Source organism: Struthio camelus, chromosome 8, assembly GCF_040807025.1.
Source record: "Struthio camelus isolate bStrCam1 chromosome 8, bStrCam1.hap1, whole genome shotgun sequence".
Taxonomy (NCBI): domain Eukaryota; kingdom Metazoa; phylum Chordata; class Aves; order Struthioniformes; family Struthionidae; genus Struthio; species Struthio camelus.
The window spans coordinates 36262300-36287581 of NC_090949.1; the positions used below are offsets into that span (position 1 = coordinate 36262300).

At 41.4% G+C, this 25282-nt stretch overlaps 1 protein-coding gene across 7 annotated transcripts in view; it reads left to right on the plus strand.

Moving 5' to 3' along the window:
• Positions 1-295: 295 nt before the first annotated feature.
• The window catches only part of RAVER2 (ribonucleoprotein, PTB binding 2), a 38976-nt gene continuing 13989 nt past the window's right edge, over positions 296-25282 (plus strand). For all 7 annotated transcript variants that reach the window (XM_068953439.1, XM_068953440.1, XM_068953445.1 and 4 more), the window contains exons 1-6: positions 296-530; positions 10996-11062; positions 15498-15967; positions 19853-20044; positions 21534-21660; positions 22968-23050. In XM_068953439.1, the coding sequence (XP_068809540.1) occupies positions 342-530; positions 10996-11062; positions 15498-15967; positions 19853-20044; positions 21534-21660; positions 22968-23050 (1128 nt within the window). In that variant the 5' untranslated portion in view covers positions 296-341. The remainder of the gene's footprint in view (positions 531-10995; positions 11063-15497; positions 15968-19852; positions 20045-21533; positions 21661-22967; positions 23051-25282) is intronic.

Genomic DNA, 25282 nt, shown 5'->3' on the forward strand with positions numbered 1-25282 from the left:
GAAAAACAAACAGCAGGGCCACGCTCGTTTCTTCCCTTAAGGTTCATTAAGTGACCTGTGGAGGGAGGGGGGGGGGAAAAAACCACACAAAAAACCCCGAAAAGGGGCGGTTGGGGGAGGGGCGGCCGTTGGCCGAGGCGCAGGTGAGGCCGGGGGCGACGTTACCGCCTGCGCCCCGCTCGGGGGGCGCCTCCCTCTCGCCCTCGCGCCGCTCTTCCTCCCCTCGGGGCGGCGGCGGGGCGGCGCCTGGCTCCCCGCCGCCTTCTCTCTCTGCCTCCCTCCCTCCCGCCCACCGCCGCCGCGGCTCTCACACCCCCCGCCTCGGCCGGGCGCGCTGCAAGATGGCGGCAGCAGCCGAGCGCGGCGCGGAGCCGCCCGCGGAGGAGCCGCCGCTGCCGCGGGGGGCGGTTGAGGTTCGGCCGCCGCTGAGCGCCGAGGAGGTGGCGCGGCGCTTGGGCAGCACCCGCCGGCAGCTGAGTAACAGGCGCAAGATCCTGCTGAGGAACCTGCCGGCCGAAAGCAACAGCCAGGTACGACCCGGCCCGGCCCGGCGGCGGCGGGAGATGCTGAGGGCGGCGGGAACCGGCTGCGCGCTCGCTGCCGCCTGGCCCCGGCGCCCTGAGGACCAACCGCCCTTCCCTGGCCTCCGCCTGCCCAGCCGTGCGGCGGCTCCGGGCCCGGGCGGGGTGCGCCAACCCCCTGGAAAGCACGCTGTCCACGCGTGTTTCCAAGCAGGGGCCGCGGGCGGCGGGGCTCCTCGGGTGGCCTCCTGCGTGGAAACGGCGGCCAGGGCTCCTCGCGCTTGGCAGAGCCTTCCTTTTCTGTGTGGAAACGGAGCGAAAAACTTGGAGCCCGTTAGCCCTGTGAAAGAGTTTCTTTCCCCCCTCTCCCCCCCCCCCACCCCGACATCGGTCTTTGGTCCGTTGGTGGTTTAGGAGAATTTCCCTCCGGTTGTTGCAGTCCTTAGCGAGGTCCGGGGAGCTCTCAGAGCCGACGCGAGGAGCGCGTGAGTCAGGTCTCGGGATGATTTAATGGCGCAACCGCTTGCCGGATCTTTAGGGGCTCTAACCTGGTGGACGTATTTAACCGGATGCACGAGCGTAAAAAATATGCAGTTACGGTTTTTATTCTGAAACGTTCCTCATATCTCTTCCTCCTTTTCTCGAGGGCAGAGGTACCTACTTGCTTAGCGAAGTACTTGCTACCTGCAGGTAGGCGCAGTACGTGAAGACTAATACCCTTTCCGTAGCAAGCGTCCATTTTTTCTAGAGAGAACCTTCCACAGATCAGCGTAATTCGGTCCAGACCGCAGGAGCGGCTTGCAGCGGCCGTTCCTGACGTTTCGTTCTCGTGCGCGTGGCCCTGGCCTTCCAGCCCGGTTGGCCGTGCTGCAGCCCAGTCGCCAGGTAATTGCAGTTTTACAAGTGAGAGTCTTGCTCTGCTCCTGCAGGGTGGTCGCGCAGAGCTTCGCCTCTGTTCGTAGCGCTCTGGTGACCTCCTCTGTAGCCAGCTCTTGCTAAGTCACAGCTCGGAAAACCTCACTAATCCCCATCGCCTTGAGGGCCGTCGCACGTCGCGGTGGTGTTGACGGAGAGGACTTCCCGGCACATCACGGGATCCCAGCTGCCGAGAGCCGCAGCTCCGTCACCTTGTCGGGCGCTGCAGCGGTTGCGTTAAAGGTTGGCGTTTCCCACAGCAAGCGCCTCGTGAATTCATGCAAGGACCGGTTAAATACAGGTCCGGTATACGTGGAAATTGTCAAATTTGGTATTGCTTACTCAGCTAAAGAGTGCTGCAAGACGATATTAGCGTGAAAGTCTAGTTTTGCAGCCATACTGTATCTTGGAAGCTTGCCCACTTTGTTTGGCGACTTAGAAGTAGCACTGAGACAAACGTCTTTCTCTTGATATATGAGATTCGTGTGCTTCTAGCCTAGTAGTAGATGGACGGTACTATCATAGCATAGAGGTCCTGAAATACGTTTGGAAAAGGTGTTATTTTAACTTTTAACGTAATCCAGCAATTGATGTTAGTACATAAAGGGGGAATATTCACACTACGGAGAGAAACTTTCTATCCTGGAGTGATTTTTGGAAGGGAAAAGTATGTTTGTGGTCAGGCGCGTTAAGCATAACTGTATATTTGATTGTCATGTTATTTCCATAAATTACCATGAAATTCATCGTACTTCAAATCGAATTAACACCCTTGGTGAACACTATGCAAAGATGTTTTCTTTGCTACTTTGCCGTTGAACTGGTTAGTTATCCAAGTAAAACATGATAAAACTATCGGACAATTGATTCTCCATAAAGAAAGAGATGAGCATCACTGAAGATGCAGCAAAGGCTTTCAGAATAGGATTTCAGAAAGTAATTATCCACCTCTGATGCTAGGTTTACTATCAGCTGTTGTTGTTATGCAAAGAGTGAGGCCAACCTTTACCAAAATAGGTTTCCAGTAAGAAGCATCTCTTTTGCTGATATAGATGTGATTGATGGAGATGTTCAGTTCTGCCAAAAGGTTTCTTATTTTCAAAATGAGAACAGAACTCAAATTTTTTCAGGTGAAATTTGGTAGTGAGCATTTTCCTCTGCCTACTGCAGCTACATATTAACTTTTTTATTTATTATTGTACATGTAATCTGTTACCTTTGGAGTTCCATCTGAGTTAAATTGAGGTTAAAAAAAAATACTCCTAAGGCCACAGGAAAAATGTGCCATAGTCAAGAAGTTTTTGAAGCAGAAACAGACAGCCACAGAGCTGTAGTCTCAGAAACCAAACAAATAGATTTTTAGGTGTCAGAAGAGTGGCCATGTGGCTATGGTGAGGGCGAAAAGGGTGCCCACGTTTGAATCTTGATAAGTTAGGTTTCCCTCTGAATGCATTTGACAACATCCGTATTCCTCAGAAAATCTAGAGCCTGTTTTTCAGAGGAAGAGCAGTCCGAAGAGAGCGGTCTGTCGTTCTCAAGTAAATCATCGTTCCCTTACTAGCTTCGTTACATGTAAGCGTGAAATAAGCCTGAAGGGGAAGCAAACTTATTAAGTCAAAATTACATAGAGAAGATTCTTTCTGAAGTAGGCGTTATAGCTCAGTCTGCAGGTATTTGCTAGTAGGTTTAATAGTGCTTCCAGCAGTTCTCTCGCTACAGCCATGGAGGAAGTTTATTTGTTTTTTTTTTTTAATCAAGCCTGTGATAAACGTTTTTGTCACTACCTTTACTGACTACTGTTCTTGAAGACAAAGTCTCAGATTACTTTTTTGTTTGCATGTTAATCAATTTTGTACTGACGTGTCACAGTTAAGTCTTCCAAACTTGCCACTTAATTCCCCGTATTCGTCCTCATCCGATTCCTCCAGCGTAGTACCTGAACTGTGCTTGCCTCTGTCTGCCAAGATCTTGCTGTATGCTGTTTGAAACTTTTTGCCTTAACACGATATTTGTATCTGTAGCAAGACAAAGGCATGTTATCAAGCGTGCGGTTCAGCAAGTTGATGTAACTGTTGCTGTGATCTCTGAATCCTGACATAAAGCACCTTTGATAGCTGTACAGCTGTATTTTTTTATTACTTTTTAGATTGCTGTGAAAATAAAATTATATGGACATGAATTTGTTCCTGATCTGACTGTGAACTCTGTTAGCTGGGTCAGCATTGCTGGTAAAACTGCTTACCAGATCAACTCCTGCCGAAACTAATGCAGTGTTTTCCTTCCCTCCCCCAATCAATTTTTTTTTTTTTTAAATCATTGTGGCTGTGTGAAAACTATATTAAAAATCTATTCAGTTTCTTCTTCTAGTAAGGCATTCTTTCTCCTCTCTGCTAAGGTCTTCCTTCTCAGAAGCTACGAAAGAGGTGTAATCTGGTCACACTCCGTACACTGAGAATATAGGATGCCTAGGTATTTATTTTGAACGTGCTTCAGGTTTTGAGGCACTATTGTAGCACTGGCTACTGCTGTAAAGGAGAGTTCAGGACATGGTTTGGACCAAGCCACGTCTGGATTCACAACTTGCCTTCCTAAACTCCATGGAGAACGCCGTGCTGCATACCAGCCTTCGTGTACAGGATGTGCTCTGCGAAGAGACGATCCCCTCTCCGCCTCTGGCCTTTGCAAACTATGCTCCGCTGACATATATTCCTTGTTGCAAGAGTGGGGAGCGTCATCTGCTTTTACCAGAGTAATGTTTTTATGGCTCCGCTAGGCTAAAAGGCCGTAGGCAGCATCCGAGCAATTCTAGCAGGGCAGCGCTACGTGATGTTTTACAGTAGGGCAGGAAAGATCTCATTGGTATTGATATTCTTCTCATATTGTCAGATTGGTGGGTCTGCTCTCATTAGCATTAACATCCTCTGATGCGTTTTAATGGTGAGACTGGCGTTAGTACCAAGGATCTTTGCAGAGAGATGGCTTAGTTGCAGTTTTCTTTCGTTCTGGTCAGTGCTCAGTAATTAGCAATCTCTTGGTCGGAGGTCCCAGTGGTTGCTTTGTTGTGCATGTATCTCCGTGAAGCATCAGTTCTGAGGAATCAACTCATACATCTCAACGGCAAGTACCACAGTTGCGTACAGTGTTGGCAGCGCACAGTGATCAAGGCATGCAGCACAAACTGGAAGTCGTTGGACGGGCGTGAAACTGCTCAGGGTGCTCTGGGACGCAGGAGGCCTTCTCAGGGTGGAGAGAGCGAAGGAAGTCCTGACTCCGTTTTGTCCTTTACGGCGGGAGAGATGCGAAGAACTGCGAGATGACCAGGGTGTAAGTGAAGTTGTACCTTACTAAAACAGGGAAAGCTTTAATTTACTGGAGTAATGCACGGCAAGTCAGCTTCTGTTTGTTTTGGTTTTTGCAATTGTCCTAGTGGATGATAATATTTGGGTTTGATTTTCCCAAGTCATTGTTTTTACACTGTTAGTGGTTCCTCGTCTATGTCTGATTAATTTAGAAGTAGCAGCTTATAAACGTGGTATAAATCAGCAGTCTGATACTCTGGCATGCCAGTTAAGATCCCTCAAAATTGCTCTTAGGAGGAGTAGAACTTGGATTATCTTTTTTACTAATCATTACTGAGATGGATAGCAAAATCTGCTGTCTTCACCGCTAAGATTAGATGACCAACAAAGGCAGTTCAGTTTTTGATTCCCCTATGTGCTCTTTGCAGCTAAGGAACTAGTGATGCATAAGTTGCACTTGCTTCACGTAGGACCTGAGCTAAAGTAGGGCTGATTAGTCATTTTAATGCTCTGTAGTTCTTCTTTGGCACGACAGAAACTAAAGACAAAGCATTCGGATGTTGGTAAGGAACTGGTACAGTCCACACATAGGGATTTATTTTGTGTTCTGGGGCCTGATGTTGCTCTCCAGTTTCTTTTCCCCCCGTGTCTGTTCCTGATCCAAAGACAAATCACCACTTAGAATGATGCTATCTCTGTTTTTTATCTCCTTTTTCTCTTGATTAAGCACAGTTTTTTCTTGTTCCTTTTTGATCAAAAGCATCGTATGAACTGTGATGTTTTAAGGAAATTTCTCTCTTCTACTCCGTTATAAGCCGGACACTTAATTAGAAGGAGGCCTTTGTGTTTTAGTTTGTCCTCTGTCACGCCGGCCAACCATGAACGGCTTACTTGCTGGATAGTGAGGAAGGCTCATGCCTGAGGGTGCACGTGCTTTTTGATTATTGCTTTCCTTTTGCCTTGTGCTCTTGCTCAGACATAGTGCCTCCTCTGTGTCTTTTTCATACGTCATTTAGTTTGCATATGCTCAGGTATATCCAGTATGATGAATTCGTTTTCCAGTCCCATACTCTTCCTCTTATCAGCACACTAATATGTCCCTGGAAGAGCAGAGGAACATGCTTTTCATTCCTTATCCAGGATAAGTGTATTGAGAAACTGTTGTTCTTCTGTCTTAATCCTTTCTTCTATGAATGTATTAAAGATCTCCGGAGCATATGGGTTTTACAAAAGTGAGAGTCAGTTCTTAAAGAAGAAGGTGACATTACTGTAGTATGCCCCAAAGGCAGGTTATGGCCTAGAATTATAGGCTCGATTGTATTTCTGGCTCATAGTTTGTGGCTATTCATGGAAACGAAGAGGGAACGCTCTGAGGAGGAGCTTGTGGCCTCACCTATATGCCCACTGTTCCTGGACACCCGAGCAGGTGGGAGAGCTAGTACATGTGTTAGACTCGGTCCAACAGCCAGTGCTCGTGTAAGAATTTTCTTTAGAGCAATGATGAAAAAAACTGAAAATTTATTGAAGAAGGGAACGCACCTCGGTAGGAGTTTCAATGTGCAGCTGGCATGGAGAGCCCAATCCTTGCTCAAATTTTTGCTTGTTTATTAAGGAGTGAGGGGGTTTTTTTCTGGCAGTTGATGCCTAGCTGGTGAAAAGCTGAGGACCTCTTATCTCGGGCATCATTAGCTGACAGGAGAATTTAAGCTTGCACCAATCCTTGTGTTTTGTTATCTAAATCTCTTGTTGGAAGTATCTCATGCTGTCAACCGCGCTTCTTGCTCTCCGACGCATTCTCTGTTTTTTTTCCTCAGTAAGAGGTTATTGTTTTAAACTATGCTGATGTTCTCTTGCTTACTACCTTTTCTCACAACAGACTTTTTTTATATGTGTCTACACTGAACTGCATGTGTTGTCATGGACTCAGTGATTTAGTGGTTTGAAACTTCTGAGTGGACATCCCCTTAGGCCATTTATAAATGTAAAGCTTTTTCCTGAGAAATCCTCCTCTTTCCTACTCTGCCTGCACACATGAAAACAAAGTCTTTTCTAGTTGTGAAATGATTTAAAACACCTTGACCAGCCAGATATGTTATTTGGTTCAGCTGATTAAAAGCAAAATTGATTCCCGTTTCAAGAATATGTGTTTCGTGAAGTTTAGGTCTTCAGCTGCTTACTAGGAGCCACGCTACAGATCAGGCTCGTATAGTGTTTATGTTGGAAACACCACTAAAGCTTACTATAGAAATCTTGCCAGGCACCATTATAATGGTTTAACATTTTTGTTGCCAGAATAACATAATTCAGTATTACATCTAGAGAGAGAAATACTTAGTTTTAGGGTGCTGTAGGCTTTATGCACAGTATATCGTGCCAGGTGATGACTAAGTATTTCTTGCATATATTTTTGCTTGCAGTCCTAGGTCCTTGCTATGGCAAGCTGATTTGATTAGAAATAATACGTTGAGCTCTCTTGATTTGGTAGGTAGGGCAAACGTGCCTGCTAATGACTGCCTTTCTGGTGCGTGTTTGAAAAAGGCAGGTAAGGAAGCACAAAGGCAGATACTCCAGGGAAGGCATTCTTTCCCTTTGAGAGATGCTGATTTCAAACAGATAATACACAGTGAATACTCATGTTGTTAGTTTTTCTACCCAGGACGAGATAGGACAGGCCAAGAATTGAAGTATTTCAAGACCACGTTTCTTATAGTAGTAAATAACACGTTTTACATTTTTTAAAGTCTATCTAGCCGATGTCTACAGCTGCTTTCTCTTAAAAAACATTTGATTTACAATTTGGTTTCGCTTTTTCTGTGCTCCTTTTGAAGTATGAGCTGATTATTCTCTAGTTGAGATTTTAGTTTTTACTTATGATTAGATTAACTGGCTTTTGAAGTTTATTTGGAAGAACTTTGAAGATTGAAAGGGCTATGTAATAGCTAAGCACTCTTAGTTACATTTCTGTCTCAAGATGTTTAGTTAGAGCTTCTGGCATGGTCCGCATGTTTATGCAACTGCTGTTGCCCTGAACAAGCTCCCTCTGCTGTTTTTCTCCCCCTCTCTGTTCCTGTGGCATATATCGCCCGGCCCACGTGCGGGGACAGGTCCCGCGGGAGCTGCCACACGCCGGTTTTCTTCGGCACGGGCACGCCTTGGAGCTGCGCTCACGCCGCGCCGTTGTGCCCGGGAGCCGGTGCTCGATGTCGTCCTGGGCTCTGGAGCCCGCTGCAGCTCGCTCCTCAGAGTGCAATTATTGAGAGCTAAGATAACGCGCGCCGCTGTAAACAGCGCGTGTGTTGGAAACTGCACGAGATTCATTACTGCGATAACTCTGCCAGAGAGCATTATAACAATTTACAATTTTGGTTGCCAAAATATTATAATCCGGGGCGATGTTCAGCGTATGACGCTCATGGCAACTAGACCTTCTGTGTGTTTGTGGATATTGCCATTTTGCTTTAATGTAATGCAGTAAAATCATTATTATTCTTGTAATTGTCAGTCACGTTGTTTAGGCTGGTGTAGATTCATTAATGAGAGGAAAAGATGCTTTAGGAGAAGCAGTTTTGTCATTCTTACATGGGAAAATATTGCTCATGGTGAGGCTTTGCCAGGCTGGAAGCACAGGCAGTGGGGTGACACCTGGAAGCAGAAGCCACTGCTCCTACATTGGAAAAGCTAACTTTAACCCAGGGAAAGCTAGTGCTTTAGAGCTAGCTCTGATGCAGGGCCGGTGAGAGATTTTCCTACAGCCGACTGGAGAGAGGTGAGGGTGGCCAGGGCACATGAATGGCGACGGTGGCAGGAGTCGAGTGGCGGCACAGTGGGTGCGGAGCGGGAGCCCGGCTGCAAGCGGCTGCTGTTTGTTTTTGCCGTGCTCAGGGAAACAGGCCTTTGCTTACATTCTCAGCGAGCCAAGAGGGTCACACCAGAGGATATACCTGATTTGAATCACCCATTTCTCCTCCCAGAGTAAACAGTCCTTTCTGGCCCAAATATCAGGTAACTGCTAGGAGCAGAAGGACCAACGATGTTCAGCCCCGTTGGCGCACTGCACATGCTGGGATATAATTCAGCCTGGTTAGTAGCAGCGGCATGTTCCTGCTGCTTTTCCTGGCAGTCCTTTTTGAGGCTGGCTAGAACAGAAACCATTGAAAAATCAAAAAGATTGCAGTGCTCATGCTTTTCTACCAGACCTAAATGTTGAAAGATGTTGAGGGTAACATTCAGAAAAGGCCTGAGTCACTTAAATTTTAAGTGCGACTTGAATTCAAAAGCTGGCATAGCACTTCTGAAAATATTATGAAGGCTCTTAGTGGGGTAGACATTAGTAGATAGATAGATACATACATGTGTATAATTTGAAGGAGTTTACATTTGTTTAAGAGTCAGTGTGGTGGCCTTTAATTTTGTAAATTGTCACAAACGGTCCTTATGTGAAAAATGTTTTCACTGAAATAATACCTAGACTCAACTGTGGAATGAAAGGTCTCGGTCCTGCAATGGGAACTGTGAAAGCACAGGAGCGAGCATCTTCCAAAAGAGCCTGTTACAGGATCCTGTCCGAGTTTGCAGCAACCTCTGGAAATTTGTGTTAAAGTCTTAAGTGTCCTTTCAAAATTATTTTACTTAATGAGTTTTTCGTTTTCGTTACATTCTCATCACTTTCGACATGAGACCTCGTCATTATCCCGTGAAGATACGCTCACCACAGGTTATTTTCCTTTTCAATTAAAATTTCGAACAGTTATTAGGAAATCATCTGGAATTGTCTGCTTCACAGAGGATTTTCAAGGTAGTGTTAAGAGCCATTTGAAATAATACTTCCTGCCACTTAATCGCCATATAAACCTTTTAAGATTATTCTTTTAAAATAATGTATGGAATAAAAAATGTAAATGTGGCCCCTTTTTCCAGGTGGGACAGTATTAACTTCTTTGGGGTCTTCAGTGTCACGGTACAGCTGAGCTCTTCAAAGCTTTTGGAGAAAGCCCCTTGCCTCATCAGTCTCTCATGATTTCGAATGAACTACTATCGTAATTCTCATTAGAGAAACGTCCACGGTCAAAGCCCCCACCTGACTCGAACCGTTGAATTATTCTTTGCATATTTTGCTTTTCAGAAACTATGTTCTTGTCACATCTGAATAGAAGATGGCCGGTAGCCTGAGAAGCACTGTCATATATATTATTCATGTAGTATTTGACAGCTGTTAACTAGTGAAACTAGAGATTGGTGTTCACTTGTCTAAAAGGTGTACACCTGATAGCAGCCAGATAGAACCCAATTAGCCTCTAAGCGGTGTACGTTGAATTAGCAGACCGGCAAGTGGACTGAGCTCCTGGAAATTGTCTGCAATGACACTTTCAGATAAAGTTTGTTCATTAATCTGCTTACTCAAACCGTGTTTTGCTTTACAGTATGGGACTTATCCAACTAAAAGATTGAATATGTCCAAGTTACTACTAACTGCCTTCTTCCTGGGGCTGATTAATGTTCGTCTCTTCAGTCTTGCAGTTGGGCTGGTAGTAGTCCGTGTTTTTTTGTGAGGCACATGCCTACATTTTGCTACAGGAAACTACAGCATACCCCTTCTGTGCTCACTCTTCCCCGACCCATCCCGCTCCCCTCCTCTTTCCCCGTTAATTACTCTGAGCAAACAAAAGTTAAGGGGTTCGTCATTGAGCACCTGTGTTATTGACAGCGGATACTTCCCTAGGGGGTATGCTGAGCAGAATTCATCGCTGGTAGAGAGAACATTCATTACTAAAGGAGTGAAAATCTGCTAAAATGAACTTGAGCAATTAGAGGCAACTAGAGTAACTATTGCATTTGATCATGGCCTTGCCTGCCCTCAGTAGACTGCATAATGTGGTGTTGCTGATATCTCTAGTCTGTGTAATGTTTTAACTATGCGAGCTATCTGTCTGAGAAACTGTGTTTTTTCCTGTGTAATGAATTGTGGTGTAACTTATCTTTATCAAAAGATAGTCAGCAAGACACCCTGTTGTGCCTATGTGCCTCCAAATAATGAAAAATAAATTTATCAAATTCAGTAGGCTCATTCTTCATATGAGATAAAACATTGCTGCAGTATTATAACCAGTTCTTTTATAAACAAATATTTGATAGTGTTTCCATGGTGACATTTTCTGTTTATTGGGAAAGTTTTAGTTCAAAAGATGAAGCTGAATTTATACACTTATTTATTAAATCTGGTGAATTATTTTTCTGATGTTGCTTGTACTTGTCTCTTTCAGGAAATCCATGACTTATTTAAAGATTATGAAATAAAGTATTGTTATGTGGACAGAAATAAAAGAACAGGTAAGAACTTCAAATCTTCCGGTGTCATACGTTTCAGTGCTGTGAGGAAATTAGGTAGGAACATCTGCCATGTATGAAGTCACCAGCTTGTCTGCCAGCGCATCACCTGATTACCCCTCGGTGGCTTTTTTGGCTATAGAGTTTGTCATCTTCTACCGAAGTCAGTGGAAAACTGGAGAGCTTACTGACGTCAGTGAGAAGTAGACTGCTCCACTCTGGTATCTTTTGGGTGTACCCCTTAATGTCTCTTCGGGACAAAGGGAACCTAAAATGTCTAATATCCTGTGAAAAATTAATCCTGAGGCTTCTCTTAGGACAGATCTTCGCACGTGTATATGATTAGAGCAGAGGAAAATGTATCTAGCTCCAGATGCATTTTTGTCAGGTAACGTAAGCCGGAAGCACTTTCTTTTAGCCACACTTAAATCTTTGAAGGAAACATTTTCTTGAATTAAATTAAATCCTGACACTTTAAAGTTTGATCTCCATTTAGAAATTAATTTTCTAAATAGAGGATTCACAGATTTTGAGTGCCTATGAGATACAGAGCTGGGCAAACGTTTCTCTGCCCATCCCTGTCCTTCCAAATAGCCCTAGGTACCAGGCACCGCAGCCTGGGTCATCTCATGAGGTGACCTTGCATTGCAGGGCCAAGTCTTAATGCAGTGTCTGTATCAGATTTCAGGCAGGATTTTGCCAGGATAATGTTGTTTCTGGCCCTCAGGAGCAAAACTTTGTGCTTTAGTGTCCAGTCATCTTGCAAATTTGATTTCTGAATTGCTATAAGGCAAGTTTATGGGGGAGGTACTATAATCTGCTATCTATCAACAATCCTGTATGTCTGTGTTCCATGTGGTGGGCATACTTGGAAAATACAGCTAGTTGCAGTTGCTGGGAAAGAGTAAGGGAAGGGTGAATTTTGCCATTTAATCTAGATCCTCTCATAGATAACTATTTTTTTACTATGTACATATTTGTGTTGGCTTGAGAGTGTGTGTATATATGTGTGTGTGTGTATGTATAAAATAACTTGCATATTCATGTGAATTTGTGTGTGTTTTACTGCATGTCTTCAAATTCTGGTGGCTGGAGTACACTTCTTTTGCTTTTTGCTTCTCCTTTTGATAGAATGAATTATTTTGTCTCAGGATTCAGGAGATTTAAAACGGCTTAATGTCACAGAAGCTTAAAATTGCTATACAATCAACACAGGTCGTCTTGAACCTCTCAGCTCTACAGGCTCACGTTCTTAATATTACAGATTATTTTTGTTATTAGTTGTTTTGCTTTGCAAAATTTGCTACTGGCTTTGATTGTGTCTGTGGGTGGTTACCTGTGCTTATTCTGTCTTGTTCAAATAAGAACCGGCGCATCAGAATAGTCACCCAGTCAAAAGATACTCAGTTACGTAGTGCAGTGTGAATTACTTGTGTAGGGAGCTAGATTTGTATTGTTTGCTGCTGTTAGATACATTTAAGCTTTTTAGTTTGGTGGAAGTAATCAGAAATTTGTAGACCACTGTAGTCTTTTGAATGAGATCTAAAATTCTTCTGAGAGGAAACAGTATTTTCACTTTACTACACAAACTTATTTAAAATTGGTGATGAACTCCCAGAAATAGCCGTAAATGACCTGAAAACATTGGGAAAACAAATTTTATCTTAAAATAACTAACTGAATTTTTAAACTTGGTTGTCATCTGTCCATGCCTTTTGTAAAACCATTCCTAGAATACCAAATATTATCCTATTACAGAAATCTTGCTGCACTTTGTCAAAATACTGGATTGTACAGCAGTGTTGGTTGTCCAGTCATATTTTATATCTGTTTCAGAACGAGATTGCCCATTTCCTCACAATCTTGTCATTATTTGATTACTGATGCATCTTATGAGTTAGTACAGATTATAAAATCCCCTGCAAATCCGCTGTGTGTTTTTACAAGCTAATTGCTTGCACGACACATAACAACATTCACTGCAACAGCAGAACTGAGAGCTCAGATATTATGTGTTTATCAATAGGATTGTACTGAGTAGTTTATTTGCTTTGTGAATTGATAGAAGGTATCACATTTGTGGCACAGTTCAGATAGGACTTTAAAACATTGTGTGGATGTTTATATTTTGTTTAGAAATCCCGCTTTAGGCTGTTGTAAGATTTGATTATTTAGGCATGAAAGAAAACGTTAGCGTTTCTGCCTCTGAATAGCGTCGTCTTACAATTCATTTGCTTTTTTCACTTGTGCAGTGTGGTGTTTGTAGAAACGGATGATTAATAGGTGATCTGGAATAAAAGATGTTTTCTGTTCAAAGAATAATCTTGCAACTAGAGCTTCCTGGAGTTGAATTTCAGGAAGCGATCCTATTGCAGTAGGATAGGCTTTGGTGTGACTAGCACAAACGTACCCGGAGTCGTGGTGTGGTTATTCATAGAAAGGATCAGTGAGAGAGTTTCAACCAAATAACTGTGCTTAAAAAAAGAGAGAGAGAAAAAAAAAAGTGTTGCGTAAGTAATCGTATTAGGACATCTGATTTAGGACCGTGAATTTTGTGCTATTCTTAGTTTTGGGATACTTGAAAGTACTGTGTGTATTTTTTGGCTTAAGTTCTTCCTACAGAAATGATAATTGCATAGTGAAGAGGAAAGCATTCTTTGTGCTTGTTTCTGGACAACTGAGACTCCAAATTTGGTTATAGGATAAGAAAATACAGTTACCACAGTTTTCAGGCTGTGGTTTCAAACAAGTTTCTTACACTGAGTATTGCTGCTGCCGATTTTCTCCTCTTTTGCCTGTGGACCTTTTTGACTGGGCTTCTCTTTTTTTTTTTTTTTTTTTTTTTATCTTGGTTGTGTGCATGCGCTTAGAGAGGAGTCGGGAGAGGTGGATTGGGAATGGAGTAAGCTTCCTTGCTTGATGTTTTAAGAGACGTGGGGGGATTCTGCATCACTCGGGCTAGTTGCGATGTGGTGGCCAACGTCTGTGCCCCAATGCGTGGGCTCGCAGGACATTTTAAATAGTAGCATCCACAGCATAGCTCCGAGCTGTCTTTGCTTTTGCTTATTAAGACTCAGATAAGTTTGAATTTGAGATATCTGAATGAATTTGTGGCCATGAGGCAGAGTGAGGTGCTTTTGCTGCAGTTCTAGCAAAGTCAGGCAAGACTTTGCAGAGCTCCAAAGAACAAGAGGCTTTCCTCCTGGGGAAAAAGGGTCCCTCTCATGAGTATCGTTAAGGTAGATTTGGAATAGACTGAGCTAACAAACAGAGCTTTCTGGCTTATTTTGGGAGCGCTGCTGCCTCAAATTAATCTGCCTCTACTAGGGGTGTGGTATTTCCTCGGTGTGGCAGACGATTGGATGGCATTTGAAAAGTTTCAGGCAAAAGCTGGGACCAAGTTTGAAGGGAAACCCTTAATGCCATTTGTGTGGTAGCTTCCTAACGATCTAAAGACCGGCAGAATTCATTTATCCAACGCTCAAAGAAATTGTACGTTTTCTTTGTTGGTTCTGCAGGCACATTTTCAAGCAAAGCTAACCTGCCAGCCACTCATATACTAGAGCTGTAGGTTGAAGCCTGTGTACAACATGTAAGAGAAGAAACTCCATTGGAATCGCAGGACTTTCAGTGTTGCCCTTTCTCCTGCTGTTTTAATGGATGGTATTTTCTCTCCTGCTTTCCTTGTCCCAGTAATGGAATTTCAGGCAAACTACATATGTGCAAGTGCATTTGAGATTTGCATGTGCTTGTTTAAAGGAATGAATAAGATATGTTTTGATTTGAGAATTTCTGGTGAGTAATTCCCTCTAAAAATATTTTCTTTTAGAGGGAAAGGGAATTGTTTGGAAGACCTGCGGACTTGGTACAGCATCTTTCACGCATTTCTGTTAATTTTTATTCCTGAGTTAGAATGTTTTAAATGCCTTAAGGACTTGAAACCTAAAAAAGATCCAGTAACCACAAAGTGAGAATTTATGGATGCTGTCTTCAAAGAAATTCAGTTGAAGCAGTAATATATTGACCTCAATGGAAAATGTAAATTACTCTTTGTTTACCAAATGCGAAATGTTGTTGGGTACTAAGTAATGAGGGTGTGTATGTATACGTTTATATACACACATTTAAAATCTTTGAGTTAATTAGACATAATGTCTGATTGATAATGCCAGATTTTAAAATATATAATATATATGTTATATGTATATAATATATATTATATATAAAAATAATTTTATATATTATATATACAATAAATATAAATGTATAAATGCCAGCATTCCTGGCATTCCTGGCTCTGTGTTGCTAGCTATTTTTCCCCTGTGACTTACGTTGGTGGCTTTTGGGTTGGCTGGGGGGCGAGGCAGGCTTTCGTAATTACTTATGTATCTGGAAGGAAGCTACGGTAGACAATGTAACTTGTTTTGGTCTTTTACAGCATTTGTTACTCTGTTAGATGGAGAGCAGGCTCAAAATGCAATTCGGAAATTCCACCAGTATTCTCTTCGGGGAAAAGAAATATCAGTGCAACTCCAACCAACAGATGCTTTGCTGTGCATTACTAATTTGCCCATTTCGTTTACATTGCAAGAGTTTGAAGAACTTGTGCGTGCATATGGCAATGTGGAGAGGTGTTTTTTGGTCTACAATGAAGTTACTGGCCATTCAAAGGGCTATGGCTTTGTGGAATATATGAAGAAGGACTCTGCTGCAAAGGCGAGGCTGGAACTGCTGGGGAAGCAATTAGACGAGAACACGCTCTTTGCACAGTGGATGGATGTTAATCAGCTGACCCCAAATCTTATTCACTCTAAGTGCCTTTGTGTAGATAAATTTCAGAAAGACTACGCTGATTCAAAAGAACTGATGCAGACTTTCTCACTAAAGTATAAACCTGTATTCTGCCAGGTATGTTGAATTTATGTCTTTTGGAAGATCAAGGTTTATGATTTAAATAGCTCTGTGTTTACATACTTCACTGCTTGCTGTCTTGTCTTTTTATTTTTCATTTAAGCAGCGAATGGGTATGCATGTGCATTGCAGTATGTGATGTGGTACAAATGTTTTATTGGTGTGGGTTTGCGATGGTTGATATATATCATCTGGGAATTCTGCAGGAGACCAGTCCCATGGAGTGCCAATAAAATGTTTATAACACATCCTGTCTTCATGTATTTTATTGAATGTTATTTCGGAAATATTTTAGAGCTTTTAAAGTAAATGTTAATAAATGATTTTATTGCTCAGTAAAGAAATCTAGAGTGTATAAGCACCATAAGTGCAACTGTGTAGATTGTGGAGAATATATATAATTGATATCTTTTAGGAACCTCTGAAAATATCTGATTTGTTTTTTCCATGGCTTGGGATTTCATAGCTGTGAGCTTACTTGAAGTGCGACATCTTTTGGGAAGCTTGCAGGTACAGAAGAAATAGATTGTTACTTGTCTTTGCAAGTATAAAGGTTTCCTTCTCATCTGTATGGCCTGTGAGATACTAAACGGCAAGTAAAATGTTGCTCGTAGAAGTCCTGCGGAGCAGTGCACCGTAGACAGGCAGCAGAAGGAAAGCTTTGTTTATAGTCACACAGTTGGGTATGATTTCACTTGTTTTTTGTTTTATTAAGCATTTCGGAAGGCTGCTCAGGGATTAGCTTCAAGGATAAGCAACCAGGGATTTTGAGCATCTAAGAGCAGGAGGTCCATTAGACTGTCTGGTCAGACCACCTGCAGGCCATTACGCCCCCCCAGAGCCTCTTCGGGAGCCTCAGGAACGTGCACTTGGCTCAAGCATATCCTTGCACTGGCTTCATCCAAACACATCCAGAAGTGGATAAATTGCAAGTAACTCTTTCCAGCAGCCACCTGTCCCTTGTTACTGCGCGCTTGGGTCTGTCTCCTTGGTTGGCTTCAGCTTCGCTCTGCTGGAGCTTGTTTTGTCTTTCTTTCCCGGATTGAGGAGCCTGTGCTGCCCTCTATTTTCTTCCTGTGAGAAGGTATTACACACTGTAATCAAGTCACTGCTCAATCTTTTTTTAATTAGCTGAACAGATTGATCTTTTAAAGTCTTTTACTCTGGGCCATCTTCCCAGCTGTCAGATAATCCTGCAGCTGTTATCAGCTCCCTGAACAATTTTTCGATGTTCTTTTAAAATTATGAAGTTCAAAGGCTAGCACATTTCTTTGATAAAGACTGTTTTCCATAGCACTATTTGACTGTGCAGTTAGAAGCCATTAAAAATTGACTTTTACCTTGCTCCTTTAATCCTAATCATACATGGGTCACCCTGCATAGGTGGGGAGGGGGTGTTGTTGTACGCATTATGTCAGGTAATGGCACTAGGTACATGTTTATAAAATACAGGAATTAAACAGCATGCTTTTGTGTTGTAAAAGATGCAGCTAGTCAAAAATACACCCAAAAAACATTCTTGGCATGCTCTCATGTTACCTCTCACTTGCATAAATACATTCTATAATAGACTAATAGGACTATAATAGTAGATACATAATATTACACACAGATTATATAATATTATAGATAGTAGATCTATATCTATCTGTAGTAGGTATCTATAGTATCCATATAATCTATAGTATATAGTAGATATATAATTTATGATAGATAGTAGATATATAAAAGTAGAAGGAAAGTAGATTTACTTATGATCATTTATGTTTTATTCTCAGTGATTCTCAGAGGTTAGATGCGATTTATTCTCCGTCATTCCTCCCATTTCCGCTGGGCAGGGAAAAACCTTGCCTGGTAAGGGAGGCTTTCCCCAGGGCCATCGGGCCACGGCAGCTGGGGAAGGCAAGGAGCGCTGGCCGGCGCGACAGCAGAGCATCGTATACCCGCGCTGTGCATCTTTATCAAAACAGTGCTAGTTAATTCTGTTTTTATGAATGAGATGACCTAAGAATTAAGTACAAAGAAAGGCAAGAAAGGAAGACCCAAGAAGCTCTGGAGAAAGCAGGGAGGGGTTGTGGCACGGTATGCAGAGAGGTAAGAGAGGCTAGAGCAGCAGAAAGCTGGGGGTTTTCAAAAGGGGACGACTGGGAAGAATGGTTTAGTTTTGTCTAGTAAACTTTTGTTGGAAGAATTAATACATTTTAGAAAAACAGTATATTCATTCACGCTCTTGTTTTTTTACATCTTGATTATTACAATGTCTGTCTTCTCCTTCCATTTCTCAGTCTTGGCAAATCCAGCCTTCACACCACTCATGCAGTTAGGTTCTCCAGTGGTCATTTCAGTCATTCTGCCCATCTCCTATTATGGCTTCTTTGATGTAGCTATTTTGTACTTCTTTTCATCCGTGGCTCAGTTCTGCTGTTAACTCTGATGCAATATTTCGTCACGTAAATGTGATACGTGAATTAAAATTCTTAGCTGAACTCAATAGAACCCTTTTCTCTTTTTCTGATTTATTTAATTTTATTCCTAAATTTACATCTTTTTTTTTTTAAAAAAAAAAAAACCTTTTTATTTCTCCTCGATTGAAAATGGGAATGTTCTGTCAGGAATTGCTGAAGCCAGATATTTAAGCATGGTTCTTAGAAAACTGGCATTTCCTAGGTGGATCTTATGGGAACGTGCATCATCACCTACTTCCTTGCTTTAATGAAATGGACAACTCCTCATTCCTTTCCCAGGTCACCTTTAAATTTTAACTAGCCGGTTTCCATTAATATTTAGAAGTGGGCAGAGGGCTTTTCTTTAGTACCTGTTTATTTGGGAAGTTTAAAAATTCCTGATCCATTTGCAAAAATACTGATAGCTACGCTTTTTTTTGCACATCAAGGGAGTTTTTAACTGTGTTTGAAACCACAGTAACCCCATATATATATATATGTATATGTGTGTATATAAGTGTGTATAGAGATGTGTGTTCTCTACAGCTCTTCCCAGAGGTTAGTCTTAACAGTGGCATTGAATATTTGACCACCTTCTATTTCCTCAAAGTCATTATGAGATTTGTATTTCAGTTGTTACTGTATTTTAAGTTTTGCCGTTTGTGGGGCCAAATAGTTGGGAATAGGTTGTTTTTTCAGGGAAATCTGGAGGAGGCTTTCTCTGTTCCTGTTTATCAGAACAAGTAGCAGCAAATCGTTTCTGTTCATTTTGGGACTGGATATTTTTGCCTGAGCTTTACTCCCTCCCTCCTCACCCCTTTTTTTGTTTGGTGTAGATCTGCTCATTCTGCTTTAAAACTCTTCAAACAAAGGATTGAGCATTGTATAACAAGTAAGCCTGTTTCCAGTCTAATTGATTGATCAGTCTGGCATCTTCTGTTGGCATTAAATACAACCGCAGACTTCAGATCCTCCCAGAAAGCATATATGTCACTGGAATTATATTGCTACATGTTTCAACAACTATCATGTAGTCTTCTGAATGGCGTTTTTGTTAGTGCAGGCTTAAATAAGCTGAAAAGTAAAGAGTTTGTAATTCTTATTCTGCAAAATAAAAATTGTTCTAGCATGCGGCTATATGCTTTTTATGCTTTAAAATAACTGTTAAATACATTTCATAGCTCAGGTTCTCCATGAGATTAGATAGAAACGACAGTGCTAATTCAAGTAGGCACGGGGTGCCAGCCAAGTATAATATGAGCTATGATACTCAGGTTATATTTACCACATTTGAGAAAGAAACATATTAATTTGGGTAGGTATTAACATGGGGTGTCAACAGTTTGCAAAGTATTGTGCAGGAGTAGGTGAAAATATTGCAAGACAAATCCCTGAAATTCTGTATTTTTGTTCAGTGTATTATGACATGTTGTTTCAGTTTGCTCAGGATGAAGATAGTTATATTGGTGACTTTGCAGTGGTGGAGTACGAAACTGCAGAGCAGGCTGAGAAAGTGCAAGAACTCACAGATGGCATGACCGTCAGGGGGAGGAGAGTCCAGGTGTCGTACTGTGCCCCAGGAGCACCGGGCAGAAGCACGCTAGCAGCACTGATAGCGGCGCAGAGGATGGTAAGAGGGTCCTCCACTTGCAAAGTGAGGTGCTGAGGTCTTGAAGTGCGTGTGGTATGTGTTCATGCATACGTTTGAGTGAGCGAAATCCACGTGAAGCTTGTGTATTGACTGGTGGTGGTTGGTTGGCCAAGTGAAAGCCTGATGAAACATGAATGCTTCAAGAGTGATGCGACGCCAAAAAACAAATCCACGAAATGACTCTGTGAAGTCTTGTGTTTGTATTCATGTAACGATTGAGATCGAAAACTATTACTGTGGTAAAATCAGTTTCTTTAATCTGTTTGCAGAATGAGTTTGTTGCACCTTGAGCAACCTGAGTTGAGTCAGAGAGCTTGAGCTGTATTTGCATTAGGAAAAAGCGCTGAGTTTTTGGAAGCATCAGCCAGTTTGCGTATCTAGCTAGCTCAGTTCAGTCTCCTCCCTAGGCAAAACAAAGCCATATACTGCAAGGAGGAAGGGTAAAATATGGCCATAAGATACAACAAAGTTGTACTTGTGTAGCTTTGAAATTTAGTAAACTTAATTTTCTGTAAGAGGAATTGTTTCAATTCAGAACAAAAGTAAATGGAAGTGGAGTCGCTTGAAGAGCTGTAACTTGGTTTAAAACAAAGAGACGAATTGTCGATTTTAAAATAAATTTCAGGGTAGTAAAAATGGTTTAATTTCATGCTCAATATAGAAGAAAGCTTTCGCCACCCACATGTCATATCAAATTATTTCCTAGAAAAGTGGATGTGATAAGTGTTACATGAAGCTGTCTTAAATTAGTAAAGCAGAACAGTCTCGTTAGGTATCTTTGTAGAAGAGGAGATGAGTGGAGCTATTATAAGATAGCAAGCGTTGTTCATGTTAACAATGCCTTTCACATCCTCCTTTATTGATAATGCTTTCTTGTTTAAGGGGAAAAAAAGAAATGGGCCCTAGGGAAGAATAATAGGTTTGAGGCTTTTGGGAAGTAGTTAAGAGTTTCGTCTGGGGGGGAAGGAGCATAGAAAGGAGCAGGAAACATGGAAGAGGATGCTGGGATTATTTTTGTATGTTAAAATGAAATATGTATATTAATGTCACACAAGTTTGAGCTCTTTGTGGTCTGAGAAATAATAACGTGTAACGTGTAAATTGCAGTGTGGACCTGTGATTTAGACCTTTAACTACTCCAAAATCTGGGAGACAAAGTGAGAACATTCACGTACTTCTAAGTCTATTAGGAAGCAACAGGAAAAGTGTGAGGGCAGAAACTAGACGCTTAGAAAGAAAGGGGAGAAAGACAACGCTGATAATCACTGGAGTAAAGGCAGCGCTGGGATGTATTGTCAGTTAGCTGTACAGAACTGAAGTGAAATGGGTTAATTGTTTAGATTTGGGATGTGGGTGTTTCAGCTCAGATCTATATATCTAATTCAAGAAAATAGTATTTATCTAGGGATTTAATTGTATTCTTTGTTTTCTCCTGATTCTAACGTTTTTGTATGTCTCTGAATTTGAGATGAGGAACAACAGGAAAGGATTGCTTCCAGAACCGAATCCAGTGCAGATTATGAAAAGTTTTAGTAACCCAGCAATGTTGCAAATGTTAATGCAGCCCCAGTTGCGTGGACCTACTGTTAAACCTGGTAAGTTGTTTAAAGCTAAGTTAGAAAAGAAACCATGTGCTTAGTGATATAATGCTTTCAGCAAAGGAGAAAAGCAGGAATAGCCTTTTTAAATCTATGCAGACGCTTTCTCAATGTGTCTTTGTAGACACTTTTTTATTCTTTATGAAAGCAACAGCAAAGAGGATAGATTAGGCTACTGTGGCACAGTAGAATGTGGTGTTACCTAAAAACACCCTTGCTCTAACTCTGGGCTCTCTGAATGTTTATATTAGAAGCAGATCTAAAATGAAATCTCTTTTCCAGACATCATTCAAATTACAAGCTTAAATCTGATTCCAGATCTGAACTTTGCAGCCTGAAGTCTTAAGTTCATACTATTTTTAAATGATTATTCACACTTGTTTGCTACCATAGTTGTACACAGCATTTCATAAGAACAGCACTAGCCCAAACCATTCCTCTGAAGGAGTTTGCCTGCTCAATAAGATGAATATGGCTAAATATATTAAAAGCAGTCTTATCACATTTCAAATAGTGAAAGTATTAGGAACAAGAACAGGAACAGGTCATTTGGAGAGTCAAGTGGGAGCAGCTAAGAGCGTGTGACCTAAGTATTGTACTGTTTCTCCCTTTTCGTTCTTAACAGTAGCCTCAGAAGTAGTTTTCGCAGATGTTTATCACTGGCTCCTCGCTTCTTTTGAAAGCTTGTCATTTTGTTGGTAGCTTTGAATATTCAGTCTCCTAATTTCCCGAAAATTCTCTCTATAATCTTTTATTTCTCTGTACTGCAAAACTTCTCCTTAACTGTGATCATTCTTTTAGTGGTATAAAACAAGGCATTGTACTGCTGGGAAGTCTTTAGTTTGTGTTAACGATTTAAAGCATTAATATTTTCTTTCTAACTTCACTGTTTTGTAAGGCTGTTGCTTATTTACAGTTTGAACATACTTCAGCTTTCATTGATGAAATCTGCTGATTTACTACCTCTTTATAGTTGGATAAAGAGAAATTTTGTGTGGGAGTGACCGTGTCTTTCAAAGCACTTTAGCTAATGGTCTGGTCTTGCAACCAGCTGCAGGCATTTCTGTATCTTTGAGTAAAACTGTCAACTTCAGAGGAGATCCATGAATGCACATTTGATCTCTAATATGCTATTAACCGCAGATCAAAGCTGGGTACATTGAAAGGTTTCATTATAGCGACTGTTAGTATATTAGAGATTTTTGTGGAAACCAAATCTGAAATATATAGAATAATTCTGCAAAGACCGTTTTTTTCCCTACCTTGTAAAAACCCTGTAACTTTTTCTTGTGTTTCTAAAACAGTTCTTGGAGCGTCTGCAGGTTTACCTCACCTTATAAATACAGCAGTTGGCCCAGCTTTTTTGCAGTTGAATAAAGTTCATCAGGTATGTCTCTCAACACAAAATAACTTTTGTCAAAAACAGATACTCTTGGAGATATTAGCATGAAAAAATACTTTAAGAGTTTCAAGAAATTACGACTAAAATCAAGTGTTCTCATTAAAGCTGTCTCTGAAAAAAGCACTCTATTATGAGATGCCTGAGGGGATATAAGTAACAGCCCACTGTCCTTTCTCTCCACAAGTGACTTATTTTATCTCACTGAGTTTTTGATTTTCTAGCACCTGCCTATGAAGCAACAGCTTGCTATTTCTGGCAAAAAAAAGTCACCTCTTCTAGAGGCAGAAGAGCATACATGGGGCATGCGTTCCTCTTGGAGCTACTTAGTTCCTGTTTTGTCTTATTCACGCCAAGAAGCTTATCGTTGTCTTCATTTTCAAGCTTGCAGGGGTCAAAATGTGCTATATTTGCCATAAAAAATAGTAATTTGCAGATGTTGCTTCTTAGTCAAAAATAAACCAAAGCAATAAGCTGTTTGAAGTGTTCTTGGAGTACCTGTAATTCATTGTAAAGTTGATGTGACTTCCTTATTGACTCCAGAATTTCTGAAGAAAGTTCCTATAAAGGGTATTTAGGATGAATCTACTCTAGAAATTGGTGATGAGAACAAAAGCTGGAGTAATACCCTTAGCCAGAGCTCCTCCCTTGGAGCAGTGTACTTGGCCAGCGACCTGCCTAGCTTCTGTCTTACCCTGGGGTTCGCTCAGAGGCTTCTCCAGTGTTACGGCTCTGCTAAGAGCCATAATTTGCCTTTAGTATTCATGCAGGGGGATTTTCATAAGTCCCTCTGAGGGACTGGAGTCAATTCCACCGACTTATTCTTTCTGATGTTTCATAAACTCCCATACAGCGAATAAAAACTCTTAAGTATTAGATATTTCTGCTGTTCTTTTGGCAGATGTAGGCTTATAAATCTTAAAAGAAACTAGCGTGAAATGCTAAAAAAGGTGCTCTTTGCAGTAGTTAAATATAACTTTCCTGTTTTTCCCCTGAAAAGTGCAAGATGAATATATTCATTTCAAATGTTAAATATGAATGGCAATATGAATGTTTTCTAATCACAGCTGGAGAGAGGCAAGTTTTACATAGCTAAGAGTCTGACTGATGATGATCCAGTGTTTTTGGCTTAGAGTGCTGCAGCCAAACGAGTTAGTGCTCTTCTCTTTGGAGAGACTCATGCATCTAATACTCTTCCATGGAGCCTCCTGTCATATAATTAGCTCCAAACCTGATCTAATAGCCTGATTTTTTTGTTGGCAGTGATTTGATTATCTTGATTCCTCCTATTAGGCTCATTTTGCTGTTATTCAGTGACTTATTCCAGGCTATTCCCTGAAGCCGGAGAACCGGTTCACTCTCTCTTAGTGTCCTGGAATTCAGTTTTGTCACAACGCAGGGGAGCAGACAGCATCTCGCTGGCTCAACTCCCACCCTGCCTCCCAAGCAACACACCTGTTTGACTTTTAACTGCTTTAATTTTTCTTAATTATGACTATCACGTGCTAATATAATGCATTTTAAACTTTTACAGTGATGTGTTTCCTGAGTACTAAATCTTTATTAACGCAGGGACTTCCTTTTGCAGACTCTAACCAATCAGATTTTCCACTCTCGTATTCCTGAAAGTTTTGCAGTTGAGTTAATACATTTTCTTTGTTGACAGAACCAAGTTTAGGAAGAACGTCCAATGGTATTGGTGACAATAAATGGCTGCAGATAACATCTATTGGAAAGCTTTAAGGCAATTCAAATATCTGCATAATTATCTAGATATGGCCCTTTTTTGTTTTAAATAGCATGTTTCTGAGTCCAGAGTCTAACATTGTAGTGCCTAAGATGCCCTTGTTTTGTGTGTTGTTTCATTTGTAGAGAATTTGCAAAAGAATTTTTTTCTTTTCTCTAAGAAATCTGACCCTCCCCTGCAAAGACACAGCCTAGGCTTGAAAATATTTGTGAAGTGTTATGGAGCTGACCATAAAATGTGCAAAACCATACATCCTGAGAGCTGCCTTCTCTGTGGGTACTAGCTTCATTATCTGTTTTATGGTGATCTTTCCTGTGTAGGAAATCTCAAAAAATGAGGAAAGGCAGTACTCGCTCTGATTTCACACAGTCAGCGTCCCGTTTCTCTCTTCTTGCGCTGCTGTACAAAAAGATTTGTAGAGCAACTTATGTTTTGCCTGGCAAGTCACGCTCAGGAACTGCTGCCAGAAAGAC